Source organism: Lissotriton vulgaris, chromosome 11, assembly GCF_964263255.1.
Source record: "Lissotriton vulgaris chromosome 11, aLisVul1.2, whole genome shotgun sequence".
In the NCBI taxonomy this organism is placed as follows: domain Eukaryota; kingdom Metazoa; phylum Chordata; class Amphibia; order Caudata; family Salamandridae; genus Lissotriton; species Lissotriton vulgaris.
The window spans coordinates 1,036,837,172-1,036,860,604 of NC_141699.1; the positions used below are offsets into that span (position 1 = coordinate 1,036,837,172).

Sequence of the window (23,433 nt, forward strand, 5' to 3'; positions counted from 1 at the left end):
TGTTGTGTGTATAGGATAGGTGAAGGCGACTTGAGTGACTGTTTGAAAACACTGAAGATGCTTTTATAGTATATCTGCACCTGATAAAATAATCGCAGGCCTCCTCCTTTTTGGAATTCACCCCTTTCCATTAGCTGCAGTGTGGAGAAGTGTCTCCTATTATGTATTTTAAAAACCTGGCTGTGCTCACAAAATAGTTCTGATTTTGTGTGTTAGTGCTTTAGCATAAAAAAGCACTATATAAACATATATACTTCTAAGCTGTACGAGAAGTTATATTTTACTTACTGTAATTATTCCAGAATAAGATTTTCAAAGCTACTCAAAAACTGGAGGAATTAAAATGCAAGCTTAACTGGGATCAACAAGCCTTGGAGGCTTGGCTGGAAGAATCTGCACGCAAAGATGAAGACTCTGCTGTTATCCAGAAGTATGCTTTGAAAGATGATGGAAAAATCAAGGTTGGTAATAATCTTGAAAACAGCATAAAAGTTGCAAATAGTATTTATGAGGAATATTTATACATTGTGCAGATGATATTTTTTATCATAGATGACTGGGGAAAAAGAACAAGCGTGACTTATTTTTTTCTAAAACATAATGTGTGCATGGAGAATACACATTGCTCTGCATGTACTTCAAATTACATCTCCATAAAGATTATTTTACTATTTATATATTTAAAGAAAATGGTACAACCCAAAGTAGAAAAGTAAAAGAGTTTTGACTATTTATATGTATGTTGGCATGGCACTGCTTAAAATCTACTAAAGTAATTTCACACTAGATTAAGATCTTTTTTAAAATCTTTGGCATGTTTCACTTCACACTTTGCTCTCATGTGTTCTGAAATTAATGTTGTGTCAAACCTTTAAGAAAAGAAGCAAGCGAAGGCAGAACTTGGAGATGCCCAAGATGGACGGTCCCAGTTAGTGCTCTGTGCCAGCGCTGACCCAATGCCCCCCCGTCCAAACATCTTGAGGGCTTAGAGATGTCTCTGTTGACCTAGGGGAGTGTGTTGCACACCCCTCTGCCCTGAAGGAAAGATGTGGGCACTAGCAACAGACCTGTGACGGCTACACAGGATTGTGGCCTCTGTGCTGACTTGGTCATGACTGCACCCTCCACTGGGCTGTGATCTGCCCGCTGAATGGCTGTGCACCTCACCACACATGTGGTGACTGCACAGAGCCGGTGAGGGAACTGCTACAGAGTGAGCGGGCGGAAGGCATTGCTGGGTGGCCTAGGAGGTGGAGGTGCCTACCAGCTCTTCAGATGCCAGCAAGACCTGCGTGGAAGCGGGACTGATTCTCTCGGCTCCTTTGCCCTGTTGCCCCTGCAGAGAACATGTGTACAATACACCACGGGTGGGAGCAGGCTCCCATCGTAGGGGACCTTGCGTACTCCCACCTCCATTGACTAGACTCTCAGCTGAGGGTGCTCCCTGATTGCGGGGGGAAACTCACACACTGATTCAACTCTCTCTCATTATATGCCCACACGCGATGTTTGAGAGCCAGCAGGTGAAACAGTGGTGCTTCCTGGCGTCCAAGTCAGTTGAAGGGTACTCCTCTCCCTGCTGGGCCCTGGTGGTGGTGCAGTGTGAATATTCCTGACTGCAGCTGCTCTCTCCTCTGCCAGTAAAGCGTGGTGCCCATTGACTGGATGTGACCCTTATCGGGGCCCCCTGGTGCTCACGGTGTTGATCCTTGTGCCTCACTAGTCTTGTCCCCCTTGGGTGGGCAAGCCAGCTGAACCGACCATACAGCCACCTACTATTCTGACCCCAAAACTCTGGGGATGCCTGGTTTATAAAGGCATCGACCAGCAGACACTGCAACTATGCATATCTTACTGGGAGCAGCCAGATTCCTTTTATTTGAGGCTCTACGATGTTCTCAACTTCCCACACAATCTGCCTCCATGATCCACTCTGTCAACCACATGGACGCTTTCCTCAAAGAAATCTCTGCCACTGGGGCCACACTCTCTACAATGGATGTAAAGATGACAGACCTCACATCAGAGGTGAAATCCATGCGGCAAGAGATGGCTTCCATACATTCGGCTTGGGCAAGATGGATCGAAGATTGGACGAGTTGGACTCCCAATACACCCTACTGCTGGACTGGGGACGAGACATCAAATTCCTGCGACATAAAGTGGTACACTTTGAAGACAAGGCGCTATGAGACAACTTTCAGATTTAGGAGATTCCAGAGGGGGTAGAACAGACTGACCTGCTGGGCTATCTCACTAACATGATACCAGAGCTCCTCCGTCTCTACTTGCGGAAACCTCTAGAATATCAAGGGGCCCACCATGTCTGGTCCCACCACGTCTTACAGTCCAGCATTCCAGGACCTATAATAGCCTGTGTGTATCATCGCCAACTCACCAGGGCCATCTTCACAGCAGCCAGGAAGATGTATGAACCTTCATGGAATGGAAGCCGGGTATCCTTCACGGCGGACATTTCTGCAATCACCAATGGCAGCCTCAAGAGGTTCCTGACTCTAAGCAGTCACCTGAAACTCAAATGGACATCAAATATGACCAATTAGAACCTGCACGGATGGTGGTGACCATGGATCAGAAAACGCAGAGCTCACTGACCCAGGGGACCATGAGTTGTTCCTGGACTCCCTCGGGGACTACACAATGGATGCGGCCACCAGCAGTACGCCCATGGCTTCGCATCAAGTGGACTCCCTCCCCTCCAGAAGCCCTCTATATATCAACCCAGGCACCAGTTCATGGTGGGAACGCTGAGGAGGAAATCAAATCTGGCTGGTCTGCATCAGGTGGTGGAGGTGCTCCACAAGTTTAGAGACCGATACAAGTCATGGTCCCGATTCAAGCAGGCAGCGAGTGATTTCGACAATGGCTGAGGAACTTGACTATATCCATTACCTTGTACTTTCCTGTCATCCACTGTTTATTGTGATGTGACCGTTGTCTTTTGCATGTTGTTCTCACTTTATTGTACCCCCTGTTAATGCCAGATTGTATTACTGTTTTGTGCTCTATTGGTGGAGTCAGGAGGGCGATGGGGTAGGGGGCATGACACCCTGTTAAGCTGTGCTGGGCCCTTTTCCGTGCCTTTTCTGGCGGCTGTCTCAGCTTCCCTCGAGCTGCATAACTAGCGGGTGGGCACTGGACTTGTTCTATGTCTACTATGTGAGCCTGCCTTTGGGGTCTGCTTGATTTGCGGCTCCTTTTCGGCACCCTAGCTGGGCCACAAAGGATTACCACATGCTTAATGGTGGGTGTGGCTATAGCCTCTGCTCTAGGGCTATGACTCCTGTCCCCCCATGCCCTCCTGGTTACAGACGAGGATGCCATCCCAGCATCAGCACCAGTGGATCAAGCTCAAAGCCCAAAGTTAGTGGTACCTATCCCTTGGGGGCTACCCCCTCCTCCATATTCAGTGCCCTCTCCTCTTTCTCATCAGATGGTTCTCAGGCTCCTCTTCATTGTCTCTTCCCTGATCACCTCCCAGGCCCATTACTTACTTCCATATTTCACACGTCTCATCCCACGGCCCATGATCGTTATGAATGTCAATGGCCTGACACACTACGTAAAGCGCAAGAAGATCCTGCACTATGACCCAGTGGGTCTCCAAACCCACTCACTTAAGGGGCCACCTGATAGATCTGGTGTGCTCCAACTTTGAACTAGATGTTAAAGAACCTCTGCCTGTGTCATGGTCTGACCATGCCTTGATCGTCTTCTCCTGGGCCAGGGGAAAGCTCTCCCGCCGCCCACTTCTTCCTTCTGGGCCATAGCCCGTAAGATTAATATTCCAGGGCTGTTAGGGGCCCTGGCCCACTCGCAGGTAGCTCCTGCTTTTGATTTGGAAGGCGCAGTTGACCAATTCAATATCTGGGTCAGACAAGGGGTTGAATCCACATGTAAACCTCTGCCTAGTGCGTCCCAGCGTGAGTCGCCCTCTCAGCCTTGGTATTCCACTGTGCTAAAAGAATTGAAACTGAGTTGTAAGAGGTTGGAATGCTTCTGGAGGGTTGCATACTGTCCTTTAGCCAAATCTAAACTGCGTTAGTTCCAGAGAATCTACTATACTGCCATGAGGAAAGCCAAAAGTGAGTACTATGTGTCTAGAATCCTGAAAGCTAACAACGACAGCAAAGAGATTTTTTCCATTGTACAAAGCTTTGTCACCTCGAGCAGAGCTTAAGCCCATCCCCGTTTCCCCGGGTTGGTGCGAGGAGCTTTCAGTATTTTTCATCAACAAAATCAAACTAATTGAAGAAAGTTTAGCCTCGTCTGCTACCCCTCTACCTTCTCTCCCCGTACCTACTATCTGCCCCCCCTAACAGGCTATTCTCTCAGTTTGACTTGGTGGAGCTGCCTGATATTCTCATCATTCTTAAATCACTAAAATCAGGCTCTCCCTCAGATCCCTGCCCGGCCAGAGTCCTGGCCGGAGTGGCAGATATTGTAGGCATAGAAGTCGCAGCCATTGTTAACTGGTCGCTGCAGTCAGCATCGATGCCCAGACAATGGAAACAGGCTAAGCTCCTTCCGCTTTTAAAGAAACCGACAGCTGATCCTCTGTCACTGGCCAATTATCGGCCGATATCCTTGCTCCCTGCACTGGCCAAAGTTTACGAGAAGGTGGTTTTTCGCCAACTGAATGCATTTGTAGAAACCTCGGGGGCCCTACATCCAGCACAGTCTGGCTTTAGATCATCCTACAGTACGGAGACTGCATTGGTGGAAGTGACTGAGGCTATCAGGGAATGCTTAGATGGGGGCGGCAGAGCGGCTCTGATTTTATTGGACCTCTCTGCCGCCTTCGACACGGTCCCTCACCAGCTTCTCCTCTCCCGCCTATCATCTATCGGCCTCTCCGGAATGGTGTGGACATGGCTGGAATCCTTTTTGAATTCCCACTCCCAGCAAGTCTGGATGCCTCCTTTTTCGTCTTCTGCCAGGGAGGTCCTGACGGGAGTCCCCTGGAGCACGACTTTGAGCCCTTTACATTTTAACTTCTATTTGACTCCTCTGATCTCCCTGGCCGAAGAACTGGGTGCCAAAATTATGGCTTACGCCGACGACACCCAGCTCCTGTTTACCTGGGACGATTCTGATTTATGCACGGATACGGCGCAAAGATGCCTAGCCGACGTGTTTACATGGCTCGCACAGGCCAAACTGAAGTGTAACAAGGGGAAATCAGAAATCTTACTCTATGGGCAATTTCCCCCTCTCTTCACTGAAGATCTGTGGCCCTCTGATTTCCCCCGACCTCTATCTGAGGGTGGTCCGGCCAAAAACCTACCAATTTGGTTTGGAGCAGACCTCAGGTTCTCGGATCACATTAAGAGGCGTGTGCTATGGGACTCTTAAATCCTTAAGCAGATTTTTTCCTCTGCTTCCGCAGCTGGCCAAGGAGATGGTCGCTCGGGCACTTATTCTATCTCGCCTGGATTATGCCAATGCGCTTTTTCTGGGCATCCCGGCATATCTGGTAAATAAACTACAACTAGAATGCAGCGACCAGGCTTCTTCTTGGCATCTCTAAAAGAATCAGTATCAGATCACATATGTGTACTCTTCATTGGCTGCCTGTGACCCAGCGGATACAGTTTAAGGCTCTCGTCCTAGCGCACAGAGCTTTACACAACTTTGGCCCCTCCTATATCAGGGAAAGAGTGGCCTTCTACACACCTCGTCGATCTTTAAGGTCTGCCGCCCTTCGACAGATGGCTACCCCTCGCTTTCGTCGGGCCAGGATGGGTGGCCAGTCTTTCAGTCAAAGTAGCCATGCTCTGGAATGCCCTCCCTACCGAGCTGTGAGACTCAGGACTTCAGATGCTTTAAGAAGCTTCTCAAAACTCACCTTTTTAAGCAGGCCTACTAACTATCTTTCTAGCCATTTGTCTGAGATCTCACCGCACCAGGATACTCAAGAGTAGTTGTGCGCGCTACAAATTCCCATATAACATAACATAACTATCTTAGCTCAAAATATGCTGATGTAGCACTTCTCTAGGAGACGCCCTTATGTGAGGTTGAATCCTCCAAGCTCATACGTGATTGGATGGGCTTCGTCATCATCTGTAGCAGGTCGGCCAATGATCAGGGCAAGGTCTCCTCCTCAGGTCGGTGCTGAAAAAATGCAGGGTGGCCATTCTTGTAGAGAAAAGCCTCCTGTGTAAAATTATTAGAACCTGGTTGAATGAGGAGGGTCATTGGGCACTGGCCAAACTGAGGATTCGAGACAAGGCATTCATTGTGTGCTCGGTCTATGTGATCACCACAGACAAAACTTGTTTCCTAGCACAGCTCTCTAGGCTTCTGCCCACCCTCAGCAATATGCCTGTTCTGTTGGGTGTGGACTGGAACCTGGCGCCGGAACCAATTCTGGATAGAAAGTGGTGTGTGGATAAGCACACCCTAAACGACAGAGCTCCAATAGGTGACCTCATGGGGGATCACCTGCTAGTGGACGTATGGCGCCTGGTGCATCGGAGCTCCAGGAAATGTTCTTTTTTTTCCTCCTGTTTTAATAGGACACAGACCCACATTGTCTATCATGTACTTCATGAGCAACTGCTTTCGCATGTTAAAAACTACGAGATCCAGGAGGGTAGGCAAGCGGACCACGGCCCGATCCTACTGGACCTCAAGATAGGTTGCTCTGTGCTGCCTCCGAGCCTTGGCACATGCAGGCTTTTGCCTACAGGTCACCAGAGACTAAAGTTCAGTTGAGAGTATACATTCATTCCTAGCTCTCTGGGCCTGAGGGGCTCGGTGGTCTTGCGCCGGGTGCTATGTTCGTGGCTAGATGATGGCTGAATCTACAAGGGCAAACACATATATCGCCCTGATCGCCATCTTTTGAAAAGCAATGTGCATACCCTCACAGTACAATACACGGGCAAACACATAACAGGTCTCGCAATACGCCTGAACTCACACTTTTTACAAGCATCTGAGAAGGCCCTGGTTAAGTTGAAATGGCAACGGTACGTCCATGGGGTAGAGGTGAGTCGCCTTCTTGTCGCAAAGCTGTATCAGAGGGAACCGTTCTTGTTCATCTCAGCTATTTGCGATTCGACAGGATACCTGTTAGCACAACCCAACGATATTGTGAATCTATTATCTTCCTACTGTACATTCCTCTACACTGCGGACCCAGGAGCCATGCCCCCACAGGTAATTGCTTATCTGGCCCCTTGCACCTCCCGTTGTTGCTGGACGAGGGGTGAGCCGTACTATCTGACATTTTTACAGAGGAGGAAGTAGCTGAAGCCATCTTGGCCCTCCCAACATGCAAATCCTCAGATGAGGATGGGTTCCCAGGGGAAGACTATAAAGTAAGGAAAGATATCCTAGTGCCCCATCTGACCCAAATGTTTCGGAGGCCCAGAGCTCTTTGAGAGTAATAGCTAACCAGTCCACAGTTGCCCTCCTCCCTAAAGACAACAAGGACCAGTTAGACTGCACTAGCTAACGGCTGATATCTCTCCCCAACTTGGACTTGATGATCTTGCCTATAGTACTAGCGATGCTTCTGGATAAGGTTATCCCACAACTTATCCACAAGTCTCAGGTCACCTACGTGCCAGGATGCAGTTTCTGCAATCATCTGCAACCATGGCTTGCCTTCTATGGCAATCGAAGGATGATCCAGCCGAGCTCCTGGTGCTCACACTGGATGCTCATATTATCTGCCTGCAGACTCAGACGCCAAATCATATCGAACAGGCCTGCACCATCAGTTTGATTCATGACAATTCATATATACTACATTGGGCAGGAGGTGGTCACGACATTAGTAATTGAATTGCATCATTTTGAATAGTGGATTGTGTGAGATCCTTCCAGGGTGTCCGAAACTGTTCCTCGTTATTCATCCATGATGTTCTTTCCTCTAGTTCTTTGGCCACCTAACATAGTGGATATCTAGATTGGGGACAGTCATCATCGACTATGGCCAATATAGAAGAGTTATTGCCATTCCTGCACCTCCTGTGTGAATCTGAGTCTGCGCTGCACCATGTATGTCAGTCTCCAGTGCCTCATTGCCCCATCTGTCAGGGTGACTGGTTGCACCTGTCACCCAGCATCGACAAGGAACTGACTGACTGATGGCAATGCCAAAGTACGGTCTGGTCTTGTTGTAGGACTGTAGTATACCTGAGCTGCATACGCCACACATCCATCTGCTAGTGCCAGAACCAAGAACCAAGTGTGATAGTATAAAGTGAGGCAATTATCACATGCATGTAGGCCGAGGTCTGTTTATGGGACATCTTCTAGCAATATTGAGCCACAGTCGCCAATCTAGAGGGTTGCGGGGAGAGGGGGGTGGGTGACTCAGCCACACTCTCAGAGCAGTACCGACAACGGTGTTGCAAACCTGACCTTGATCACCGGCAGATCCTATTCAGGTAATATGTCATCATACTGCAAATGGGACCTGCGGAGTGAAGTTATACACCTATATCTCCGGCACACCCAACCCTCCCTCATCAAGTAGTAAATTAAGTTTGTCAAGGGCAACTCTCCTGTTGCAATTCCAGATCAGGACAGTGCAAAGGGAGTCCATATCCTGAAGGGACTGAGGATAACAACCACATCATGAAAGTAGCAGAGAATGCAAGTTAAGGTCACCAGCATGGTGATAAAACTCTTTACCAGGCCTAGACAAGGGGACCTTCTTCTCGAATTGAATGACATTTCATATGGCCTCCATTGCCATAGTAGCATTATCATAACAAAGTTGTTCATCAGTGTGGTATTTACATTCCTTTATGTATTTGAAATATGATGGGAATCAGATCAAACAAGGAGGTGGTATATAAACCAGCTCTATCTTAGCAGTGGAGAATAGGATTGTTTTACCAAATCAATCCGTATACTAGAGAGCAGTTGAAGTCCTCCGATTTTTTTCAGCAGGCACTCCACCACAAGATTCCTGAAACAGAACTGTACCCAGCACAGTACGGGCAAATGGCAGAGGCAGTAATGGACAATCCTGTCTCATGCTCATTTCAATTTGCTATTGGTCCAAAATCACATTCCTGATGATCGCTTCCCATTCTTGCTTTGTCAGATATAAATTCTGTAACCAGTACTAGGTGTGTACGTTTTTATATGACATGGGGTGGCTGCACGTGCCTAGCAACTACAACATTCCTTTCCCCTCTGCGTGAATGATTGAATTCTGGAAGTGGAGCACATGCCCAATGCCCAATCCAGATCAGCAACCCGCTGGCATAGGAGGAACAGAAGTTAAAAACAATTGGCCTTCCCACCTCTTCCTGAAGAGAGACAAAGTGAAAGTTACAGCGCTTAAGATACACCAGAACCCTGTGATACTTACTATGTCAACTCCACCATATCCTTTACATTTTTCATTAGGATGATGAAGCCTTTACAGGGCATTGTAAAGCCATGTGATCCTCCTATTGGACATTCCAGCGGCATTTGTTATTGTGTATCATGACATCCTTATCCAGTGTCTCGGGGAACTAGGTCTGAGAGGAACCGTTTTGGCCTAGTTTACCTCTTTTGGAGAGCCCTCTGTTAATCTGTTGCTCTCCCCTTACCACTGTTCCGTTCAAAAGGTGACCCAGGGAGCGCCCCAAGGATACTCCCTTTCTACCACACTGTTTTGCATTCGTCCTTATGTAACACTCACTATATCCTGTGGATGTTCAGTCATCTCCTACGGCAACATATGATCATATGATTGAACAATGAAGCCCATAGCTCAGGGAAAAATCTTCTATTGTGTCTATCTACAGTTCATTGCTGGATGTTTTTTCAGTTTCCTCTAATCATTAATAAGATGGAGATCTTGTTAATATGAAAGCACACTGTCAGGTTTCAGTATTCCATCTGCCCTAGTTTGTTGGACTCCACCCTCTCACCCTTTTCAAGCGTGAAGTCTGCAGAGGTCTAACTTGAAGTCCAGCTGTCCATGGAACATCAATTTAAGGCAATTTCATCGTCCTACATTTTTTCAGCTTAAAGTATTAATGAACACTCTGACATTTGCAACAAAACAGTTTCACATGCAGGTGGTTTCAGTATGTGTCCTTTTGTTAGGATGGATTATTGCAACATATAGTTAGAACTTCAATGCAAAAGTGGAGACAGCACCAGGGATGAAGTCACAAATTGGTCACTTTTCATGAAACAAGTTCTTTTATTCTTCTTAATACAAACACTCAACAACAGCCAACGTGTTTCGTTCCTATACAAAGGAACTTCCTCGGGGGAAAAGAAATGACGAATAAATGGGTTCCTAGAATGGTCCCAGATTGCTCGACATGGACATAATAGTCCCAAGTCCTCCGTTTCTTTTTTTTAATTAACTTATGCCCAATACATCGTTTCAAAATATCTTATTGGAGAACTGCGTACAGTTGTCTTTGTAAAGTACGGATATAGCTTTATGGGTCAAAACGAACCTCCAACTCCAGATGACCTATCCACAGTCCTGTAATAGGAGGTATAGTCTCTATCCTGGGCTTAAAGTCAATCACGGCGGACTTCGTGAAATGTAATTTTGTATAAAATGGCAAATATATTATGGCAGTCTGCACCACACAGGAATATGTACTGTGGGTCCTTATATCAGTAGGCAAAAGAAATTGTGGTAGATCTCAATCTGTAGAAATCCCATCAACTTGCAAAATCACGGCGCAATGGACCATTAATCGTAGAACTCGGATTATTGCAACATATAGTTAGAACTTTCTGATGCTTCTTAGCAAACCTTGCTGAGAATTCATAACTTTGCAGTCAGAGTAGTGAGTGGAGTGAAGAAAACTGATTGTGTCTCAACCACGAATCATGTTACATTGGCTTACGGTAAAGCAAAACACTGTTAGATCTATACGATCTTGTATGGCACTATGAAATCTCCATTGGCTCTGGCTTTTATCACTATTATCTGGTTAGAAGCCTTTCTTCCCATTGGCATTTACCATTTACAGTTCACTCGTAAAGAAAACCAGAGTTGAGGATTGCAATCCATCCTTTTTAGAACACCAACTTTGAAATAATCTTCCTCTTAGTATTACATCAGTCAGTTTCTATATGTCTCTAAGGAATGCCTTGAATTTTATTTTTGTTCTGCTAAACATTGGGCAAGTACTGTGATCTGTAACCTCTGGGGTATCGGGATTGTGACCTGATACAGTGGGAAGAAAACAAGTTCCTCAGGCTGCTTCTGGGTATTCCACATTTGCGGTCCATGAATAACTTAGTATTAGGTATATCTCAGACCTTCTCAAACCTCAGCCTTTATTAAGTTGTATTTCTATCTGGTATAAGAGTGAACCCATATTGAATAGAATGATCATCTGGGATTTCCTTTCCTTAGACAACATAAGGCTATCCCGTGGTTGAATTATTTAAAGTCTGCATTCTTAACCTCGGGTCGTCCCAATCTTTTTACGCACCCACAAGAGACCACTAAAGATGACTCCCAGTGGGTTAAGCAAAATGTTCTAATGTGGTTATCGGTTAACGGTTAAGATATAGTGTTTTGAAAACCGTTGGTTCGGGCTTATTGCCTGATCTAGACAGTTAGATCTCAGGAGCCTTGCCTAACCTTGGTGAACAACATTTATCATCAACATCTTTCATCCAGGTTTAAGATGAATGCGTTTCTCCCACTAGTTGGTTTTCTAAAGGATAGGTGGCAAGTGGCTGCTTAGACCCCTGTGGGTGTTTTGGTTCCTCAGGGCAGTCGATGCTGCATGTCGTTATGGTTTGCAGTTTTAAGACTGCGCCAAGGAAAAAGTATTTGGGCCCAATTATGAAGCAGGGTACATTTAATCAAGTGAGACTGGCCATGCTCTTCCTTTCGTTGTTTGGGAACGCTCGCATATGTGTATGTATAGGACACTTTTTGAGCAGTGTGGTAAAAATTCGAGGTGCCTGGTCATAAGCTTCTGATGTTCCTAAAATAGTTTTTTGTTTTTATTGGAACCGGTGAACATTGGATAATCTGGTACCTGTAAACCGGTTGGCTTGTTTCTTATCTATTGTGTATTTTAAAATGTTTTTTGATAATAGTTTGACTTGCTTTTTATATATTTTGTATTAGGAGTCTTGTTTTCATTTTCGTATTGGTTTTTACTGTGTTTTTAGCATGTTTTATATCATTTATGGTTATATATTTAACTGAATAAAGAAAACATTCTTCTTTCTTTCTACCGCAATCTGTGTTTGCCAAAATAGTAAATTTTTTTGTTGTTTTCATGGCACCAAGATGTCTTTTGGGGTGAATGCAGTTCTTCATAAATATATTTCTATTCTGTTCCACAAAGACAATTCCCATGAAGGAGCCAGGTCCCAAATCCCCACCATTTATACAGCTTTATAATCTTAACAAGTTTCTTTTGCAGACGTTTACACCTGTGTATGATTTTCAATATAGTCACCAAGGAATTACATGTCAATACCATTATATTGTTTCAGTGCAATTTGGAAAGCATTTTAAGTCATGTTCCCTTTGCCCCGCGAATCCCCAATCAGCAATTATTGGTATGTTTTGTAAATTTCATTGAGAAAATATTGAATAGATACTAAAGCAAGAAGGGTCCCTGTTCAACATTTTATCTTCTATATTTCATTTTTTTAAATGAAATAGATGTGTATTCAATTGGAAATCTAAATAACGCCAGACCTAAGTGCTTTGCCAATACTTGTTAAGGTGATTGAGTGAGTATAGAACCTTTAAAACATTTATGTATTGTGGCTCATTTCGCCACCTTAAATGCGGTTTCATTTATGGCCAATTAATTAAGCATAAAATTACTTATGTAGTAGTAAAATGCATATCAAATAGAGAATGTCTCTTTTATAAAAAGAATTTGTTTACTTTCAATGATTTATAAATTAACATTTTCCCAGACACTATCGCTACAAATAGAAAAGATGACGACAGAAGCTAATCACAAACGAAAACTACTGGACAACGAACTCACTGAAACAATCTCAGCCCAAGTGAGTACACAGACATGGAGTTCTCTGTAAAGCATTACCTTTAACCAGGTACACAAATGAATAATGTGGTGTGTTGTCCTCTGCAGGTGGAACTGGATATAGCAGCTGAGACGTTTCGCCGGGCCCACCTTGAGCGACAACAACTGATCCGGCAGTGGGAAGGCACAATCCAGCAGATGCAGAAGCGGGACCAGGAGATTGATAACCATGCCTTGGTTAGCAGTTTGTCCTTTTTAGGAACTGGTAGAGACTGCTCGTAGAGCTCTCTTGTCAGACCAAGTTAGACTGTGCTTGGGAGAGTGGGCAGTGTTGAGTTTTACTGAAGTCTGATGAAAGCATTTACAGTTTTAGAAGGCCTTTTCAAATGGAGGTACACATGTTAAATTATGTGTGACCCAAAAACTGTTGTTAGAAGCAACAAGGCTGCACACAGATATTATTTTCATGTATTTCACAAAGTAAGAGGGAATAAAAACCAAACTGGTCTTTATTCTTGATACTTCTGTGAAATAGAGGCAGCAATTATGGTTTATTAAATTTTGTATTTCAATATATTTAGCTGCATCCTACCCTTTCTAAATGTTTAAAAGTAAGCTGAAGTCTCCACATGAAACCTGCATGTGAAGAATGCTTAGCAAGTAGAAATAAAATTGTTTACTCATAAAATTACCTTATTGAAAACATAAGTATTACAAATAAATACATCACATAGTTCAATAAAATGACAGTAAACATTAAAACAAACAAAATTCCCATATGGAAGGCCTTTCCTTCTTCTCTCATATAGTTAATCGCTATTTAAGCTGGGCAGAATGGCGAAGGTCACTGTATACAAAATCCTGTGTCTGCAAAGCTATCTGTCATGTTGCCCAGCTCTGGATGTGGACATTAGTAGCAGATCTGTCCTTTAAGTTACTTATGATTTTTTGCCTTGTACCTCAGTGTACAAAGCTGTGTTTCCAATATATGTGTATGTTTGTATGTGTAGATATTTATACAGTGCGAGCTTAGCTGGGAAGCACCGGATCACTTGACATTATGGGGAGATGCTGGGAGACAAGCAAAGCACTTTTCTATCATTTGAGGATTTACTTATTTTGAAACACAGCCTGAGACCCATTAACTTTATTAGTTTGAAGATTTGAAGTTTTCCACCCCTTGCCATTGTGAACGCACACCCTCTTCTTCCTAGCTTTGTCAATGTGCAGGGGGTTTATTGCATAACACATAAAATTGGAAGGGCACTACCAGGAGGCCGGCTGAGGAAGCCAAACGCAGTTTCTTTTCCGGTTTGCAGCACACACCAAATTATATTAAGTCTGCTTTATCACTTTCCCTGGGTAGCAGAATACCAGGCAAGCATGGCCTAAAAAAGGAATGCACACTCATTTTCATCTAAAAAAAAAATACAGTTAGATGAGGTTTCACCACAGGGATCTCACTGGTGTGTGTACATGCATTGGTAAACTAACTGCGAGCCACAAGTACATTCATGAAATCCAATCAGCTATTTTCTAGTAACTAAGAAGTGATTAAAAGTGGGTATTTATTTGAATAAATAGCCTAGTGGGAAGTGAAATTTCATAAACATTCAGAGTTACAATATCATAATGAAAGAGTAATATAAGAATAACTTAATTCTGTGAACCTACCAGTGATGCAAATAAAACTGAGTTGAAGAAGATTGAGAAATCATAGAAAATGGAAGAAAATTTAACGATTGAGAACGCCAGACCCCTTATTATTAAGTGTATAGAAAAGTTCAATGCCATCCATCTCTTCTTCGTTGAAAAAAACACAGAAGATCTGACAGCACATCAGCAACTCAAAGCTTCCTTCTTTCCTCACACCCTTCCTGTCCCCTGGAATCCCGCAAAGGGTCAGCTTTCAAAGCCCTGTCTTATGCAGATCCCGCTGACATACTCCACTCCCTCCAAGCCACATCCTATGAAGATGATGTCTTACCCTATTCCTTCATCAAAGTTCTCTCTGGGGACAATTTCTCACCACCACCTACCATTATCAATACATTTCTTCCTACGGGGCATCTTCCCAGAAGCTGTCAAGACAGGCCATATCTTCCCACTACTAAAGAAACTTACACTAGACCGTGATGGCCTCGCCGACTGCAGGTCTGACACACACCTACCATTTATTGGCAAGATCATTGAAAAAAGAGTTTATGTCCATATACAAGATCAAATGCATTCTAACCATCATCCTCACAACTACCAGCCCGGTTCCAAATCACCCTGCAGCAGGGAGATGACTGTATTACACATAGTATGTAATGCCCTCTTGACCACAGTTGAAGATGACTCCTGCCTTCTGATATTGATTGCCCCCTCAACTGCCTGTGACAAGGTCGATCAGATCACTCTTATACGCACCCTGGATTCTTAAATGGGATTCACTGGCAATGTCCTTCCCGGTGCTCCTCCTAACTTTCCAAGCGACACCAGTTTGTTCACATAGACACTTCCCAATCTCAAAATATCCCAATAGTCTGCGGAGGCCTTTAGGTTTCCATACTATCCTCTGCCACTTTCAACCTCTACATGGAATTGCTTGGTGAGATACTCACAGATAACAGCACCACGATTCATCAATATACATATGATATACACCTCTACATGAAAGTCTCCTCCTCTTCTTCAGACATCCAATGCCTCATGCACTGTCTGAACTTCATCCAGACCTAGATGTCCAGGACTTACCTGAAGTTTAACCCAGCCAAGACAGAATCCCTGTTATTTGCCAAGAACAACAAACAAGAAACAGTATAAACCTGGCTCAATTACATGATCATTGATGGCTTCGAACCCATAATTTCACCAATTGCCAAGTCCCTGCGATTAATCCTGGACACCAACCTCACCCACAAGGAACACACTGCCAAAAAACAGAGACATCCTACTACAAATGTTTCACTGACTGGAGACTTATTATATTATTGTCTTATACTGCCACAACCGGCTACCTACATATGTTATATTAGGCTGATTCCTGTGGTCTGAAGGGGTGTTGCCCACCCCTAGGTTCAGACAAATTATGACCTAACTAAAGCCTTTAAGGTAAGCATAGCCCCTGAAGTTTACCACTACTTCTGTGATAAAGAAAACACAAACAGCCTGGTACCAGCTCTCTCTTCTAAATAAAATGAAACAGTTTTTCCAGAAAGCGACTTCAGAAGTCCTGTTCAAGCCCTTATACTCTTGCATATGGATGGTGGTAATGCCTTGCTCCATGGTCTCCCAGACTCAACACTGGCCCCCTCAATGGCTTCCAACATGCCACAGTAAAACCTAGCCAGGGCTTGAAGCATTGTGATCATACCACCCCCACCCTGACACAGCACCATTGGCCATCCTTGGAAACCTGCTTCAGCCTCAAAATGAGCACCATCATTTACAAAGCCATCACAACCAGCACCCCCGCTTCTCTTGCAGACCAGCTCAATATCTCTGGTGGTTCTCAGCAACCCCGCAGCCAGGACACCATCAAACTGCGGACTAAAAAGTGTCACAAAAAAAAGAAGAAAAGCAAGGCAGCAGGCCTTTCCATCTATATGCCCAAGATCTGGAACATCTGGATCTGGAGCACCATTTAGGAAAGTGTTGAAAACTCACTTCTTTAACAATACATTACAATGCCTTTACCGTCCACATCCCAGGTACCTTTCCTATCACTTGTTGACTTTATCCAGGGTAAAATAACAAGGAGCAGCTAAGACACACATTTTTTCACACTCTAATAGTTTACATTGGTTAAAGAAAACACTTTGGTGCTTTTCCATACGAGAATTAGCCGCAATACTCCTTGCTATACTGGGGCTGTCTAAGACATGGGCAGGGATGCAACACAATTGCTTAATGATTAGAAATGCACGAGCTGAAGTAAATTGAGAATAAGAGTTCTTGAACAAAAGTCCATTCCATCAAATAAGCATTCTTTGTTTTCCCAATTTTCAGTTTTCTCTCACAATATTGACGTGTCAATCAATAAATATCTTTATTCGGTCAAATGTGAGACTATAAAAGCTGACATTTAAAACAATTAGAAATGCCACAATACAGTAAAAGCAGTAAAATCAAGTGTTCAATATTAAATAACAGCTCCTAAAACCCAGCAATCAAACGTATGAATTCATGATACATATCTTTCCTTATAATCAGTGCCTGGGTAACAAAATTAAGAACAGCAAAGCAAATCGTTGGGGACTCCAAGCTTTCTAGGAAAATCAAGCCCTCTTGATGCAACTTAAGAGATCTCGCTCTCTTAAGAGGGCGTAAAAGCCATGATTTAGGGAATGCATACAATGAACAAATTAACATAAAGTGGTTAGTGGATTGGCAGAAAACCCAGTCGCAGGGACAATTCGGTATGGAAGCAAATATTGATGTGCCAAGACTGCAAATAGGTTACAGCTAGTTGTTTAAACTCTACTGCCCGCCAACACATTTTGTTCCACTAAGGAATGCCTTCAGGGCTGTTTAACATAATACAATATATTTAATACGTTAAAAATGGCTACAACCATCCAATTCCTGTAAAACAGAAATCACCTTTCATTGTATTTACAAGGGCTTCATGCCATATATGACAACAGCAATGGTCACTAAAAGTATTTTTTCATGTACACTTCTATATTTGTTCATTGTATTACAAACATGCTCTTTGTATATAATAAAACATACCTATTTGTACAACAATTATATTCCAATACACAATTAGTATACAGTGATAGCAATGACCTACCTCTTTTGTGAGTCTTGTAAAAGATAAAGATCTTAAAAAAAAAAAGTAATGTCTCTTGAACTCCTCATAATAAAACTTGTATATACAATTAAAATCAAGGAGAGAGCTTTTGTAGATTGGAATTTCAGTAAAGTTACCCACACTGCCCCTGGTCTAGAATACCAGGGATCCTTACCCATGGCAGTCACTATCAACTTGCAATTGTTTGCTGTCCCAAAATCCGCAATTCATGGTATGTTTTCACATGGTGTGTAAAGTGGTAATAATGTTTTACCTATTGTCTAAAAAGGAAATGGAGAGGCATAGGTGTAGGTGTCTACTACTGTGCTATTGCGATGTTTGTCAATCCTGATTATTATGATCTTTTAATATTATAGTCTACCCTCTTGTTATTCCTATATATCAGTTCTAGATAGGCTTGTCATGCGAGGGCCTATACCCTTGCACCACTTGTAACTTCATAGTAACATATCCTGAATAGAAGGAGTTTTAGTTAAAAACAGATATTACATCAAAGCCAAATGTCTGGCATTTACAGTCATTTCCAAATGCACGTTAACGTGGTGTCCTAAGTGCACACCATTAGTGGAACAAGTTTCTGTATTTTCTATGTCATACACAAATCTATGTTTACATCTATGTACAGCTGGGTCAAGACAATCCTGTCAGTACTAAAATAATAGTTATTGCATCTTAATGCATCAGGAGACTATATTTTCTATGTTAGCTCATATCCCGTTTTCTATATAACATCAAATGTCCATTTAGATTTCCATGACCCAGATACTTTGCATAGACACATATAAATTAGTGCCGCATGTGGCGTGTCCTTGAGACATGTACATGTGCAGATGGTAACCAATGGTGAGTATTGGAAATTTGATTTGACAAAATACTTTACCTTGTGCAGCACTAACTGGGCTGGAATATAGCTTGTTCAAAATCCACAAGGTTTGAAACAAAGTACTTGTATCATGATATTTTATAGTGACGTGATGTTATGTAGAAAATTGGATATGTGCTAACGGATGAATTACAGCAATTTTATAATCATTTGTACCGCTCATTTAGTACCAAATGTAATTATCCAGAATGACTCCGACATACTTCACTTAATTTATTTTGGTCTAGCTGTGGTTGCTTTATTGAGTTTACATTTTATTTTGCCCTGCACCTGCCAATCCTGATACCTGATAGATTATCGCAATCCATTTTCTTCTGGTTGGCTTACTTTCCCTTGACAAGTAAAACGCATGCTAACATAATCAGTATGTAAGTAATGTGTTGGAATTTATATAGTGTGCATAGAGGTTGGCAGAACTTAACAAGGATATTGATAAACAAGTTGAAATATTGGACTTTAAGCAGACGCGGGGAGGTTCGCGATTCTACTACGTTAGGTCCCCTGTAAGCTGCATTTGTAGGCTCCTTATTTTTGAGAAATGAGGTGCTCCATGAGGTGATATGCTCCAGCTCTTTTCAAACCTGCACAAGTGATGACGCATGCATGATGTGCGAATGGATGCTTTTGCAGGCCATCAGTGCTTTATAGGAGAAGGCTTGCCACCATGAGTTTAATTTCTTTTTTGCAATTCCTGGCTTGCAGCATGGCAATATTTTGGATGCTGCAACAGACCCTGAAGATGATGCAATGTTGGAGTATGTTGGTCCACAAGGTGGGAGAGGTATGATGGGATGTTTTCCTCAGTTTACCCAACTAACAATGTTTGCAGTAGGGCCATGGTGGCATAGAGATCACAATGCTTTCCCATTTGCCAGGTTGGACACAACCATGGCTTGGACGACGGTTCTGAAATCCACTTCAGAGAAGTACAGCTTGATTCTGTTTGGTTGATTCCAAGCTGGGTTGTGTTTTTTTGTCATCATGGGTTTTGAAGGAGTGGTGGTAGTTGGTAAGGCAGGAGATTTTCCATTAGTGGTAAATTGTGGTTTAATTTATTTCAGAGACTAAGCCCTGCTTCCGAGATTCTCTGGTATTATTGTCAATTGGTATGAATTCTGTTTTAATCGGTGTCAGCTTGACATAGCCATGTGACATCAATCCTTGGATGTCAGAGAGTAACCTTTTGAAGCCATCTCTATTATTGAAAGTGAAGCATTTCTGGCAAAGTTGGATGTTTCCTCCTTATTGGCTATTTTTGATTGCATGGTTTTCAAGGAGGCTCTGCTGTAGGACATGATTTTAAAAGAATATACGCCCTTAATAAGGGTTTGTAAAGTTCTCTATTTTCTCTATGGGCATATGCAACCAAGAGGAAATGTTTCTTTATCCAGGGCAGCTCTTTATTGGTTATCCCTTCTGGGAGCCCAAATAGGTTTGAACGACCCAACTTCTCAATTCGGATCTTAATATAATTAAGCCATGGAATATTATTACCCCTCTCCAAGAGTAGACAGTCTCTAATGATTGCCTGATTCAACCCCAGTTTTGCATTAAACCAGATTCTGTTCCACCTTGTCAAATGGGCAAGGGCCTTCATATCAGAGATGTGCTCCATCCCAACCCTTTATGGACTATATAGGTAGCTACAGTTTGAAGTATCAACAGTAACCTCCTTAGAAATTAGCTTTCTATTGTCTGCTGCTCTGTAAATCCCTTATATCCCGATATGTCACTCCTGTAACTTTCAATAGAGATGCATTTTGTTTGATATACCGCCGGTACGGGTTCGGCCCCAAACCTTTTTTGTAAAAGCAAACACTACCCCTATTGCTCTAGACTCAGCAGGGCCAGTGAACCCCTTTCATCAAAGAGTAGCCCCAGGTAGGAAAAAGTGGGCACCCTAGTTAGTTCTATTCCCTTTCCAAAGCATTTTCTTTGGTATTTATTTCTGGGCCCTAAGACCATCATGTGCGATTCTGAGTAATTTGTGCTCATTTCTAGGGAAGTCATAAAGCCTATGAAAGAATTCAGTAGTTGCCGGAACCCCACAATGTGCTTGTTATTTGGGGTTTCGGTGGGTCTGAGAGTGATATGATGCAAAGTTAGATTGTTTTTAACTATGCTGTGTTGCCATTAAAGTCATCTACAGTGGTACATATAGGTGATAACTTCTGATTCATTGATTGTTTCTGCCTAGCATAAAAGCATACTGCTAATACAATTGGCTCAGTTTTATAAAGTTTCAGATTGATGTAGCAAAGACTGCGATGGTGTAGTCTTTCAAAAGTCAAGGAATAACTATAGCCTCTGAATACGTAACTTCAAAAGGATGTGTGCCAATGATTTGCATGAAGTATGTTGGTGTGGCCTTGCAGCATCAAGTGTAGAAATATGCCTACTAAATACGTATCACATAGGCAATAACTGTTGAAATTAGTTTTATTTATTTTTATAAGCTGGTTAAAAAAATAAGCTTAGTCACAGAATCAGTACAAAATTAGATTGCCCGAATTAGCAGGATAAAATGCATTATAGGTTTGTTTAAAAAGCTTAGATATTAAATTAACGAGTGTCAGACAATACTTACTGTAGTATGAATAGTTTTACATGGGTGTACCCAGCTTCAATACCATGATAACACAGAATAGATTCAACCTGTTGAAAAGCTATAGACGTAGAGTTTAGGGGAGTCTCCATCTTTTAATACAGAACTTGAGTACTCTTTTTACATTTAATCCAAATGTGATTAAAACAATTGCAAATTATCTATAATTTTAAATGTATCAGTTTGTTATAAAATTAAAAAGTCCATTAAAAAAGACAGAAGAAGTAACCTCTTTATTTATGTTGTAAATTGCTCAATTGACTTTAAATGGGGCAATGCTAAACTTATGCATTGTTTTAATCTTGTTAGCTTCTAGCCCAGGTAAAGCAGGACCTCAGAGAAAAAGAGATGCTGGTTAACGAACGCATCCAGTTTCTGAAGAGCGAGGTTGACAATAATGTGGAATACGAAAAGAAAATCGCTGTTAAAGAACGTCAGGCAACTAGACTTCGGCTTGATTATCAAGACCAGGAAGCCAACCGAAGTCGTCTACATGCCGAGGTAAGTAAGAAAAATTATACCGAAAACTAAAGCAATATTATATTGGACTTCTCTTCCATTGACATGCATTGGACATTGCTTCATTTGGGCATGCCGATTCCCTGCATGTTTTCATGGGTGTCCAGCATTTTCTGGCAATCTCCTCGTCTTTCCTACTAGTCATCCTAAAAGTACATTGCATATAAGTGCTCCCAATCGCCAAGAAATCGCTAACAACATAGCCACTTCTTATGGGATGATCTTCCAGCACCTGCTCATTTAAGAATTGAAGAATGCCCGAACCTTGCGTGGTTTCTCTGAAACATTTTCATATTTCTGTTATGGCGATATCACTGAAAAGGGAAGAAGTTGAGTGGCATTGGGCATTTTGGCTTTGGAAAGCAATAAGCTGCTGCATTGAAATGTCGGAAAAAGTCAACTAAACTAAATTATAGGGGTGAGGGAGCAGATCTTCCCAGGAGAAAGCTCAACTCTAGTTGGTTCATCATTGTCACTGTTACTTTTCAATCCAGTTTTTGTGTCATAATTTACTTAATCTTCAGGATTTCTAGTAGTTGAGAAGCTTTGGTGGATGCATGCTTCATTGCTTGGATTTAACTGCAACTGGCACAAGGGGAAACACCAGGAAAACAGTTTTTCGGTCTCTGGTATGTTGTCTGGCACTTCTCAGATTGTTATAACCAAACACTCGTACACTGACACCCTACTTCAGCCACTTTTCTGTCTGTAATTTTCTGCATCTTGTTTCAAGACTTTCGCTAGACCATTTCCTAAAAGAGCTTCGTTGCAAAGAAGGAGATTCAGTCTGATCAATAGGTTCTTAGTCCATAGTCGCTAACTACTGAGTTTAGACTACAAGTGTCTGGGGAAAAATGTAAGAATTTTATTTTCAAATCTTCAATTTGGGGTTTGAAAGTTAAACATTGTGCCTTTCACCACATTATCTCCATCAAGATCCTAATATGCTTCAACAGAGTCTATGAGCGTTTCACAAATTACAGTTTAGAGTATTGGGGTTAGCAAGGGAACGTTTGAAGAGAAGTTGATCTCCCTGCCTAGCACACTACCGAAATCCATGATTTGATTTCCACCAATAATTAAAAAAAAAATCGCAGATGAGCCTAACAAATCAAGATTAGTACCAGGACCAGAAGAGCACCAATTGAATACAATCACTCAGTAAATCTTAGATAGTTTTTAATGTGCACAGTCTGCCCAGAGAACTACACCTCCTACCAGAAACACCAAGTCAGAAGAAGGAAAAGTTTCTCTATGTAGACTTAAAACACAAAAAGCTTCATTATAGCCTTGGAGTCCATTCACGTCTGCCACCGTGAAGGAAGTATCATTGTTAACTATCTTATTGGTCCCAGGTTCAAAAGTTGTCAATTCTGTAAGCTCTCCTGCAGAACAGTCTATTTTTGCAGTCGGTGCCCCATATTGTCCAATGATGGTTCTGGTGAAAGACTGAACATTTATATAAGCTCTTGCATCCAGGAAATTAATCTTGTTTTTGAGAAAGAGGGGCCAGATGTATCAAGCCTTTTAGCATTCGCACACAGCCCCCTTCCAGTGTTCAATGGGAGCTTGTGCAGCAGACTTAAATTGTACGAGCACAAGCTTTATTTTTTCAAAAACCCTGCACCGTGCCTGCCACACAGTG

General features: G+C 42.7%; 1 protein-coding gene across 1 annotated transcript in view; it reads left to right on the forward strand.

The window, feature by feature from the left end:
• The window catches only part of CCDC39 (coiled-coil domain 39 molecular ruler complex subunit), a 164,574-nt gene that overhangs the window by 30,429 nt on the left and 110,712 nt on the right, over positions 1–23,433 (forward strand). Inside the window, exons 4-7 of the mRNA XM_086944364.1 lie at positions 303–461; positions 12,910–13,002; positions 13,089–13,217; positions 21,579–21,770. Coding sequence (XP_086800490.1) covers positions 303–461; positions 12,910–13,002; positions 13,089–13,217; positions 21,579–21,770 — 573 coding nt within the window. The remainder of the gene's footprint in view (positions 1–302; positions 462–12,909; positions 13,003–13,088; positions 13,218–21,578; positions 21,771–23,433) is intronic.